This window comes from Strix aluco, chromosome 16 (genome assembly GCF_031877795.1).
Source record: "Strix aluco isolate bStrAlu1 chromosome 16, bStrAlu1.hap1, whole genome shotgun sequence".
Taxonomy (NCBI): Eukaryota; Metazoa; Chordata; class Aves; order Strigiformes; family Strigidae; genus Strix; species Strix aluco.
This window is the reverse complement of record NC_133946.1, coordinates 8207671-8219899: the sequence shown is the minus strand read 5'-3', so window position 1 is coordinate 8219899 and position 12229 is coordinate 8207671. Positions and strand designations below refer to the sequence as shown.

The 12229-nt window shown below is 42.0% G+C and overlaps 1 protein-coding gene across 5 annotated transcripts in view; it reads left to right on the top strand.

The window, feature by feature from the left end:
* The window catches only part of NAV2 (neuron navigator 2), a 423664-nt gene that overhangs the window by 177983 nt on the left and 233452 nt on the right, over positions 1–12229 (top strand). For 2 of the 5 annotated variants that reach the window (XM_074841828.1, XM_074841827.1), the window contains exon 1: positions 8553–10236. The exons of the other annotated variants lie outside the window; for them this stretch is intronic. In XM_074841828.1, coding sequence (XP_074697929.1) covers positions 9979–10236 — 258 coding nt within the window. In that variant the 5' untranslated portion in view covers positions 8553–9978. Of the gene's footprint in view, positions 1–8552; positions 10237–12229 lie in introns of those variants that run through there. 5 annotated transcript variants of the gene reach the window in all.

Here is a 12229-nt window from a genome sequence, read left to right as displayed (position 1 = left end):
TCTACAACTCCCTGAAAAGAGGGTGCAGAGAGGGGGGATGAGTCTCTTGACTCAAGGAACAAGTGACGAGACAAGAGCGAATGGCCTCAAGCTGGGCCAGGGCAGGGTCAGACTGGCTCTTAGGAAGTATTTCTTTCCAGAAGGGGTTGTTGGGCATTGGAATGGGCTGCCCAGGGCAGTGGTGGAGTCCCCATCCCTGGAGGGGTTGAAGAGTTGGGATGACCCAGTGCTGAGGGATCTGGTGGAGTTGAGAATGGTCAGTGTGAGGTTCATGGTTGGACTGGATGATCTTCAAGGGCTTTTCCAACCTGTATGATTCTGTGATAACAAGTGGACTTGTATGGCTCCATACTGGATCATGTTTGAGAGCAGGTGTAGTATATGCTCTTTTGGGGGGTGACAAGGTTGAATAGATGGATGCCCCATGGTGTTTTCCTAAACAAACTCTAACAGTGAGATAAGGAGATACAGAGCTGGTTATGACTAAGGTCAGGACTTGCCTCTTCAGGGAGACAGAGGTGCAAAGCCTTGAGGTGTAATTGAAGGTGGAACAGATGTTACACGTGTATTGAAATGTCATTGTGGATCGCTATCTGAAAACGTTTATAATTTGCCAGTTATTTTCCAGATGATCTTTTTTAATGTGCTGAAGCAGCAGATGTGTTTGTTGTATCCAACTCTTTAAAGTCATTTTAGGAAGTTAAACAGATGGATGCATTTTGAAATTCAGCAGCATCTCTTTCAGCATCTGTAACGTTGTTTCATGTGCCAACCAGGATAGAGAGAAACGGAGCTTCTGATAAGTACTTTGCCTATGACAAGCTGACCCATTTGCCAACAGCCAATAATATACCAATGTTGTGACAGGAATGATTGACTACTGCTTTTACAGCAGAGTGATTTGAGTTTCCAGACAGTGCTCTTTTTTTTTTTTTTTTAAATCTTGGACTAGCTTGAATACAGGTTGTTTTACTCCTGAAATAAACAAAGCTTATGTTAATTCTAATACAGGAGGTGATTATGTCTCAGAACACAGAAAATCATTTCATCAATTGAATACCATCTACCTAAAAAAAGGTTGCATATTACAATGATCTTACTATTAAAATGGTAAGAGGAAATACAAAATAGAGAAAATTATCTCTCAGTTTTATGCCTCCTGTTTGCTCTTTGTTTTCCAATGATAAACGTCAGCCAGATCTTCCTTGGGGGTAATACAGCATGTTAGGGCTGTGTGATGTTTTGACACTGACACCTTCCCAAAATACTCCAAATGCTGAGAGCAGCATTATTGAAAATCCTATGATGGGGTGTGTAAAGTAAATGCAATGCTGTCAGGTCTTTATACTGTAGCTTTAAACAGTGTGAGTTCAATACAGCACTATGGGTAAAATTCAGGTTGGCAGGAAACTTTCGGATGGAATAACATCCTGTCACCTTAAAAAAGTAAAATTGATTAAATGTTGAAATATCAAAGCTGTTTAAGGCAACAAACATGTCATTAATCATTACACTGGGAACCTCCTTTTTTTTGGTATGAAACAAAATACTAGGACAACATTGTTATTTTTTTATGTCATTTCGGGTGGTAGATATTACAAAAGCTTGAAAAAAATCAGTATTAAAACAGTAGGAGGGTTAGTTACCAGTTTGCTAATGGGAGAATGAGAGAACAGAGGAAATATAAGGAAATTTGAGAAGGGAAGTTTGATACTGCCATGCATGAGGCTGCGTGGTGGCCCTGCAGCACTTTAGTTTTGAGTGTTCTGTGTTACATTAATATAGAGATTAAGGAATAACTGTTTCCTGTGCATTCCCTTGCAGAGTGATCTTTGAAGCTTTCTGGTTTAAAACTGAGCATGATGTCTGACAGGTGCAAGTAAACCTCAGCCTCAAATGTACCCGTGATTTTTAAATGCAAAATGAATCAGTACTTTCTGTTGTTTTTCCACAGTTTATGGGGCAATACTCATCAAATTGCCTTGTGATAGATTGTCATATTGGAGATGGAGGTGGCAGACTGGGTTTTTTGGATGTTGACTCTCAAGAATGGTCATGGCTGTTGGGCTGAAGGTTGACTTGAGTTATGCCTATGTAAATTGAAAGAAGTTTTGCTGAAATTTTTGACTTAAGAATTTCAGTAGGACCATCAGAGTACCCCAAATTTTAGCTTCTAAGGATGTGCTTTTATTTTCCATAAACATCAAATCAGGACTAAGCCTTCTTTAAAGAAGCTGTGGACGTAGGCAACATTTGTATCAGGGCATTGTGTTAAGCACTTTCTGTGTTTCCTTTTCTATCATTGTGAACAATCTAGGTTTATGCAGATTTTTTTTCTTGGTAACACATTCAGAAATAGCTGGTGTTTGTAACATTGCAATTAATCATTGTGACATTATATGGTGCATTGCCGCTGACCTCCAGCAGCAAACTGCTCCTGAATGGGTGCCCTGTGGGAATGCTCTCTTTTTTTGGCTTCCGGGGAAGAGCAGCTGCGTGCAGACTTTGGTTGTGAAGTGTACTTGGCAAAGCCTGCAAGTGTGGGATGGTATTTGTTGTTCTCTGATACCTAGTTGGCAGTTGGTGAGCACCACAAGCACCACTTCCATGGCTCCAGAGCTGCACTGTGCATCATCAGCTGAACTGGATGTGTGGGCTCAGTATCCAAGAGGATTTTTTTAACACAAATTGATTGGTAGTGTGTATTGATGGGAAGGGAGATAATGCGAGTGTAGGATAGGATGGGAATAGTTATCTAAAGAAGATGCTGATAAATACTTCTAATTGGAAGTCAGATTCTGATGTTGGCTGCAGAGAAACTACACTGATGTAGAGCAGGTGAAAATCTGACTCTCACCATTTAGTTTGAATAGTCATACTTTGCTCTTTACAAAATAGCTGAAGTTGCTTAATGATAATCTGGCCAATTTGCGTTTGTTCAAAACTGCTGATGTGGGAGAGATTGATGGCAGCTGAGGCTGGGCTGGAATGCTTAACCAGATCCAGTTGAAAAAAAAGACTTTGAAATATAGCCTTTCCTTCCAATCCACTTCTCAGATGGTTTCTACCTTTAGACACTGACAAGTCTTTCAGATGATGGAGTGGGTGTATTTGAAATGAGCCAGTAAGGGACAGCAAGGTTACGAAAGGTGACTACCTGATGATGTGGGATTGTTAGTTTATAAGTAGTGGGATTTTTTTTTCCCTGCCACTTCTTGATAAGGTAGGGAGAATAGCAGCACAGGGAAGAGAGCATTTTTTTAGGTCCTCTTCTTTATATGTCATCTTAACTTGATGGTTCTTCAAGTCAAGAGTAGTTTGTGGTATTTGGATCGTCGTCACCTTCCTTCTGTGATATTCTCATTAGTCACAGATGTTTTCTTTGCTTTTCCAAACACATGAAGCCATAGGCAATATCAAATCAGGCATAAAATAATACAGGAGCTAGTACTATTAACCTTGTAGAAGCAAAGGACACATGAATACGTTAAGAATACCCAGATGCACATCTCTGTTGGGAAGACGTGATTTGCAAGGATCTTTCTAAAATGTTATTGAAATATTTATTCCAGGTGCTGTTAGTGGCATGGAAAGATGATGTCTCTTCTTATGGTCACAGACGTTAAGAGATATGTAAGTCAAGGTGAGCTATAGGTTGGCATGACAAAGCTAGTCTCTTAGGATCGTAAAGATTATTCACGCGTATACGCAGTGGTCACTGCTGTAACTACAGTATAGACATACAATATGCATCTGAATCTTACAACACTGCAGAAAGCATTAATTGAAATAAGCTCTTGCATGCCTCATCCCTTTCACTCCTGTGCTTGATGAGTTTAAGTCTGAGGAATGACCTTTACATGCAAAGTCAGAGATGGACCTTTTTAAAGCCAATCACAGAACCCCTGTCAGTATGTCTGTCTCCAGCCAGCTGATCCCAGTTTTTATTAGATTACAAGAAACTGATATGGCTACAGATCCAAAAGTGATGGAAACATAATGAAATCAAAGACGTGGGTGTTGATCAAAACGCATTTGCTATGACAGTAGAAGTTACGTAGCTTTTGAGTGAAGCGCTACCAGAGTTATACTGAGGTAAAATGGTAATGTAGTCCAATGATAAATGCATCATGAAATAAAAAAAATACCAGTCAGGAATGAGGTGGGAAAAGTATTTCAGTGCAGTTGTGATGCCAGCTCCTGCTGTTCATGCTTACATTACAAAACCATGAAGTGTTCTGGTACAGAAACAGGATAAATACGAGCGTTGTTGAGATGATGTTCATGTAAAATGGTGCCATTTTGTGTTGCCATGCAAAAGTGTCTGCCTGTATCTCTAGTGTGGCTAGTGAAATTTTCCATGTATCTTCTGAAAATCAGTGTAATGGGTGTTCTTGTCCAGGTGGAACTTAGCTTGTGTATTTGTTAAAGCATGACACTGTTGTGAAGTGGAATTAAACCCAGTGTGAGTTAGAAATGTGTCAGGGGATTACAAAAGGAATTTTAGATCAGAATTAGTGTAATGCAGACAAGATTTCTGTGAAAAGAACTGGGAACAGAACCAAGGTTTCCTCCTTTTCTCTCTGCTCTATATAAAGAACTCGCATGTACAGATTATAATTGCTGTGGTGAGAGGATGCCAAATTATATAATGCTTCTACTCACATCTCTCTTTTCTAATCTTTACCCTTCCTCTTGTGGGGACACAACAAGAAATTAGGAGCTTGATCCCATTCAGACCTTTATGGGTTCTTTCCTGAAATGGTAGCGTAAGTCTGTAGACAGGATCAGGCTTTTACATATTCAATGCTCTGATCAGGGACAAAAGATGGATGTGAATGTGCAAAATGCCTGCAGTACCAAAAATAGGTCCATATTTATTCGTGTCATAACTTCACTGACGTTGATGGAGTTGTGCCAAGGCTGAATAACCCCACAGTCTATAGGACAGCTGGCTGCCTGGCAGTAGGAAAGTTTGGGGAGAATGATTTTGTAAGAACAATTAAGCCTTCTGATATTGACAGTACGTGGTGACATTTTAGGAATATTCACCTCGGCTTAAAATGATTTTCTGGGAGATTTTATATAGATCTACAGATTCAGATACATGTGATGCCTGAAAGACAAAGGTAGCATTGATCCAGGTGTTTTCAAGCCTTGAGTTTAGTTCCGTCAGCAGTTCTGAATCACCAGACCAGGTAACGAGGTGTTCTAATTGATATAGTAATTCTGCATAGCTTTTCCACTTACACTAATGTAACATTTGGCTTCATTGAGGATGGATATTAACCACAAGTTGAAAGGAAGGTCTGATTCTCTGATCCTTTGCTACATTTCATAAAGCTTTTAATTTTACTTGCAATACTCAGACACAATCCCTATAGGCATTTTTCTTTCCGCTTGGGTCTAGAGACCCTGTTCGGTTGTTAATTGATAGTGTATGAGCAATGAAGGCAGCTTCAATAGTTTTACTGTTCCAGAAACATTCATCTCATTCATAAAGATCATCTGTTCAAGAGCAGTCGACCCTGGTTTTTGTTCTGTTTACTGGCTTTGTTTTGGGCAATGTGCTGACTTGCCTACAAGCTCTTAAACTACAGAGTATTCAAATAGTTTCCACTGATGTGTTAAGGTCTCCAGTTCACATGAGTCTGCTCACTAAAATTTTGAGGATATTAAGCCAGTTCTCACCACCAGAGTCTTGGCATTTGAGATGATGCTACATGGTGCTAAGTAACCACAGCTTGAGTCCTGAGCACTGGCATTCTCTGAGCTTAAAAATCTGTCCTATAAGCCAAGTCACTAGGGGTTTTTGTGTGTGGTTTTGGTTTTTTTAGTTTTTTTTTTCTAACAGGGAAGTAGAGTGCTTGTTTATAGCATTTTTCTCGCTGTATTTCCTCATTTGGGGAGTGGATGGAGGCTTGCTGGACTACAGGCAGATAAGGGGGGATGTTGTGATTATTCAGGCAAAGATACTCATCAAACTAAAAGCTGCAAGGGAATGTTCCCCTAGTTAGTGGCTCACAGGACATTTGTGACAGGAAGGAATGAAGCTGTTGTTTTTTGTTTAATATTCCTTACTCATCTTATAGCTTAGATACAGAAATTTAGGTGATTCAAAACAGGGGAAGGGAAAACTCGTTGGACTTTTCAAAGAAGATAAGGAAGATAGCTTCCCAGATCCTATCAGCTGTCCCAGAGAAGTAGTTTATTTTAAAAATCCTAGCCATAAAAACAGTAAAATCAATTATGTATATTTAAAAAACCCACAAACAACCAAAAACCTAGTCACTTCCAAAGATAGACCAAAATTGATGTTGCCCATCTTTGCAGATATAGGCTATAATGTGATGTGTTAAGAATTTATGAACTCATGGTATGGCTGCACTGCCACTGCAAACTTTTTTCTTAAATAGCTGTTTTTTACTGAATCCATAAGAGAAGCAGTGATTCCAGGCCACTCTTCAAATGTGTTATCAGGAATTCACATTAAGCTTTGGTAAAGAAGGGGTCCATATTACTGAACTGGCAAAATACCTGTCAGGAGCATAGAAGGAGTGTATTCAGAAGCCGTCATCTTCACTTCATAGGCGGGACTGCACACCAAGAAATAGTTTCCTCTAGCTGTGGAATATTCAATCCAGCATCATCAAAGGATCAGATTCCATAATTGTTAAAGGAACAATGAAAGGAATCCTTTTCTTTTGCTCAAATTAACATTATGTCTGTTTTGGTATCCTGTAACCTAGCCAGTTTTCCAAGATGAAAACAGAACAACAAAAACTGGCAAGTTCTGTGTATCTGGGATTGGTGACCTGAACCTCATAAAACGTGTAAGTGAAGAACAGAACATAAAGTTGTCAATTAGATCTTCTAATAGCTTTTAAACATTACTATATTTTATTACAGACCTAAAATTAGCCTTGTTTTCAGACTTGGATCTTTTTCAAGTTTTTCATACTTCAGCCCAACCTTCTTTTAGCTAGCAAGGCTGAGTTTTCAGCACTGAACAATGGAAATGGTATTGGAGCATTTGACACATTTCTGCTCCCATAACTACCAGTCCTTTCATATGGTAAATCTGATGTTCTTCATGGAGTTGTTGGGCTTTGACATTTTCTATACAGTTGTGTTTAAGCTGACACTGTGCATGGTGTTATGACAGAGCAGTAAACTTTAGAAGATCCACCTCAGTGAGACGGGTGAACAATGATGTGCAGTTTCCAGTCTGAGATTAGTGGATAAAGAGGCGAGGGTGAAAGCAGTTACTCCTAAAAACAACAACAAAAGAATTATCCTCTTTGAGTAATACAAAGAGCCTGCTGAGCTGGTATATGCAAAAGCAGATGTGTTGAAAAATCCCAGCAACAACCAAAACTCTAGTTAACATGTGAGCTCCATGTGTACTGTGGGAACTTGAGTTATGCAATCACGGGGCAGTGCTAAGGGAGAGAGATGTCAGACTGCAGTGACAGCGTGTCCAGCCTTTGCTTTAGCTTTTAAATAATATAGTTGATGTGAGATAACTCAAAAAAAAAGGCAGACAAACCCAAACCACCAACAGCAACAGCAAACCCCTTGTAGCACAGCTAATGTCTTCTGAAACTGTGTTCTGTTAACGGGGACAGACCGTTTTACATTGTGATATTGAGGAACAATAGTACTTTAAAAGTACCGTTCTACTCTACAGAGTAGAACACAAGTTCTGGCTTTGATTTCCAGTTCTGCCACTTACTCGCTATGTAACCCTGGAGAAGTCATTTAAGATGACATCCATGGAAGGATCCAGTGTGCAGGTCTTATCTGATTCCCATTTGCATTTCCTAAAACACTGTCCTAATCTTGGAGACACCTACAATCCAGAAATGCTTCATTTTTCTATCTGAGAGTCTCAGATGTAAAAACCTGGGTTTTGCACATTTGAAACTTTCCCACAAGTCAGGGTGTCAGATAGGCAGGGCCCAGCTCCCCTTGGAATGGGTCGCGGAGCGTGATTCAACCTTCCTTCCCTGAGTGCTCCTCGCAGCCTAGATGGGGCAGGGCGGTGGGCCTGGGCTTCCCCTGTCCAGCCCAGCAGTCCATGGGTTGGACACTCACTCAGTGCATATTTCAGGTACTTCGAGGGTAGGTTCCTTGCTTCTCTCTGCTTGCTAGGATCGCTCTTGTCCCCGCCACCCAAGGTTCTTGCTTCTTTGGTCTTCAGACGGTGGGTGAGGTGAGAATAAGGAGGTGAAGGAAGTGCCCCTACTTGGGAAATAATGTGATACCTTGGGCTGTGATGAGGATGTGATTTAAATGCAACTTTCTCTTCCATGTCTTGTGTTGGCTTTGTGAATATTATTCCTAGGCACTCTCCCCTCCCTGTATATAATTTAAGAAGCCTATGTGGTAACTCAAAGCCTTTGGCCATCATTACAGGCTACCTGAAAACTAGGCATTGTGGCACTGTATATGCCGGTGCCAAGACCCCTGTCCGAGTCCGAAGGCATCTCTTGGTGCCCTGAGCTTCCACGCTGATAATCCTCCGTGGTCCAGGACAGTGCTCTGTGGGCAGAAAGAGGGATACGTGCGGCTCTGAAATGTGTAATGCTTAGAGGAATGCAGGATCTGGGGGCTGTAACGGGTCACGGCATCTGCAGAGCAGCGTGAGGAGGAACCTGTGACACTGAAAGAAAGGCCCCGAACAGCCAAGTGCCAAGTGTTGCTATAATAGGGCTGGATTACTCACTGTGCTTATTCAAATTCCTGTTGATGCTGGCAGCGGGAGTTTTCCCGAATAGCAACGAACAATGAGTCATCTCCAGGTGTTTTTATTTGAAAGCGCGCTTTTTTTTTTTTTTTTTTTTTTTAAATTTCAAAAAGAAACCGGTACGAAACTCCCCCCGTGCAGCCCCTAGAGCATCTCTCCCCGCCGCCCGCTTTGCTGCCGAGTTCCCAGCCCGCCGCAGGACTTGAAGCCGCTCCTCCCCTTGCGGAGAGGGAGATTTTTTTTTTTTTTGCCTTTTTTTTTTTTTGTTCCTGCTTCGAGCAGGCAGGACCAATCCGGGGGCCGCCCTGCCTGCACCGTGCCGGCAAGGCAGCAGCCGCCGCCCCCCGCCCCGCTCCGCGGCTGCCCGGGAGAGCGCAGGATGCGCGGAGCTGCGCCGGGCGGGGACCCGCGCCACTGCGGGAGGGGAGAATGAGGTGGCGGCTGCTTTCCCTTCCGTCTGACAGCTGAATGGGTTTTTTATTTTTTTTTCCCTCCAGGTTTTCGCGATCAGCACTGGGGGAGTCGGGAAATTTTGTGGCCACTGCCTTATTTTTATTTAAAATTGCTGTCAGTGGACGTTTCTCCTTCTGCTCCAGCATCGTTGTCCTGTTCACAGCTATTAAGGCTTAAGAAGCTTGATTCTCTAAGGCTCGTATCCAAGGGCATCAGTCATTAGCACACTGAGCTACATCTGCTTCTTGGCTAAGACTGAAGAAAGACATCTTAAGCTGGAAATCCTGCTTGCTCACTCGCTCTCTAGTGCATACGGAAGGGGAAGCATATGTAGCAGCAGGTTCCTTTTTTTTTTTTATTCCAAAAGGCTGCCTCACTTTGGAGATGCAGTGACAAGATAATGGAGTGAAAGTCTCCCATTTCCAGGGGAGACAATTACAGGAGTCAGCCAGAGAAAGGAAGCAGCAAGTCAAATAACAGCAGAAATAGGAAGGAGGACAGTGGTGAAGAACTGAAAATAAAATTAGAGGAAACAGGTGGAAAGCTGGCATAAAGCTGGGAGACATTTTAGGCTGAAAGTGGTGTGGGTTTTCTGTTTCTTTTTTTTTTTTTTTTTTTTTTTTCTAGTTTTAAATTCTAAGCTGGTTTTGGAGATCCCTGCAGTAAGCCAGACTGCTTTAGAGTAGAGCAGCTACCCCAACGTGTCCTTTTCTCTCTCCCTGCCTGCTGTCTCTGCTGCTGCTGACAGAAACGTGTTAGGAAAGCAGAAAGAGAAAATGCCAGCCATCCTGGTAGCCTCCAAAATGAAATCGGGACTACCTAAACCCGTACACAGCGCTGCTCCAATCCTGCATGTCCCAACAGCCAGGACCATCCCACAGCCCTGTTACCTGAAGTTTGGGAGCAAGGTGGAGGTGACGAAGCCATTGTATTCCAGCCAGATTCCTCTCAAATCTCCTAATGGACAAGAAAACGCAGGAGATGGACTCCCACCAAGGAAGAGTAGCTCGGTAGAAAATGGATTTGACACACAGGTTAGAAGGCACCAAGTGTTGGGGAGGTGTTTGTGGGAATTTATTTCTATACTGAATGTGTGCAGCAGGTTTTCTGGGGTAGACAGCAGTGGTGTGAAGAGGAGTGAGAGAAGGGGGGTGTGTGTGTGTAATGACATCTGTCTACAGTGGTGGGATGTTTTATATTCCACATAGTGGCATGTGTTACCAAGGGATGATCTTGTGATTTTGTCAGCATGGTGGAGTTGATGGTGGGGTGGTGAGGGATGGTGCTGTGTGTGCTGTTTGCCTGTGTTGCCTTCTCTTTTGCCTTTGCCTGAACTTGGGGGTTTTACAGAAGGGAGACGGTAGAGATGTTTATGGGTGTGTTCTTTGTGGTCTTTCTGTAGGTGCTAATTGTAATGGCTGGGTTGTGTGCCTGCGATGGGGAGGGAGTGCTGGTTGTCGTGAATGTGTTTTGTGTTTGGTCATGTACTGCACTGGAGCATTAGTCGTACATTTCGTATTTGTAGTTGTGTGGGGAGTGAATGAGAGGCAGTGCTTGATGTTCAATTACAACATGTATGTCATTCTGAGTGTAGCTAAATAATGTAGGAAATGAATACTCAAGTGGAATTGTCTATTTTGATGCTATGTGCATGACATTGTAGATGCAGCACCTTATCAATATGCATTTTTCAGATTTTCCTTCAATGTGTCAGTTTTCTAACCTATTTTTATATATGCTGCTTCCTGTATAGGGAGGAGAAACGTACGTTCTTCAGCTGGTTTATTTTTTGTCAGCATGGTAACGTTTTCAGCACGGCTCGGGTTGCCTTGTACACTGATGCCCCAGTGTGCTCAACAGCAGTGTAAGCAGATAGTATGTGTTAGCGTACTACGGTGTGAGCAAAGCAGATGGTCTGCTGCAGCAAGCAGAATTGATTAATGTTATATAGGGACTGCTGTATAGCAGCATGATGTATTTTGGCAACAGCCATATACATTACAAGCTGCTTCTGCCAATATCTGAGCCCGGTAGAAGGTGATACTGTTATACAGGGATAGGGAAATGATGACAAGATTCTTATCTTTTTTTTTTCTTTTCCTTCCTCAGGGAATAATGGATCATCCCTACCATCTAGATTTTGAAATCTATGACCTCATAACCCTATTCTCTTAAGATGAGTGTGACTCCTGATTGGGCATGTTCGGCCTCGTGCCCTGAATTTTAGGATATGCTGCACTTTTGTTGCTGATAGACAGGGTGATGTATCAGGCTGCTCAGGCCAGACAAATACGACTGTAGCAGTTCCTGAGGGACTGAGAGCAGGGAAAGGAGACAGACAAGTATTGGTAGCAGGGTGGTGGCAGCAGACAGACCGACCTGCGCATCACATCTTATGCTTAAAAGAGACGAGTACTCTTTTTTTTTCCTGGTGCTAGAGTCTGTCCTTGTCATTATGAAATGTCAGCAAAATCTCATTATATGCTGTTCTTTCTCTCAGACACACCTTGGTTTCTGCATAGAAATTTACATTCCTACAAAAGTGTTTCTTATTCGTAAATACTTTCTCATAACAGATTATAATCAGAGAGATCCTGCCAGTGGTAGCCGCTTGCAGCAGTAAGGGCAATACTGTCGTGGTTTTAACTCTGATGCAGATGTGGATCAAACCCTGGTTTTTTTTCTATCCTGAAGATGAAAGGGTCTTCATGCTAACTTGTTATATTTAAACAGGGAGTGATTTTGGCCAAAGGAATTTCAGATAATTTTGAGTTTTGAATAACTTCAGCAGTGGGAGAAATCCTAAGCTTTGTCATTCTCAGTAACCTCATTTGGGTAGCAGTCTTAGCAGATGACCAGCACCTTTTAAGGTGTGAACCAGTGAGGTTTGTTCTACTATCCATTATCTTGAATAAACACAGTCATTTTTTGTTATTCTTATTGATCCAACTTTGATCCCTCTGCCCACATCAGCATGCAGGTTTTTGCCATTCAGGGTAGTAATTTGAAACATGGGTCCATATCTAA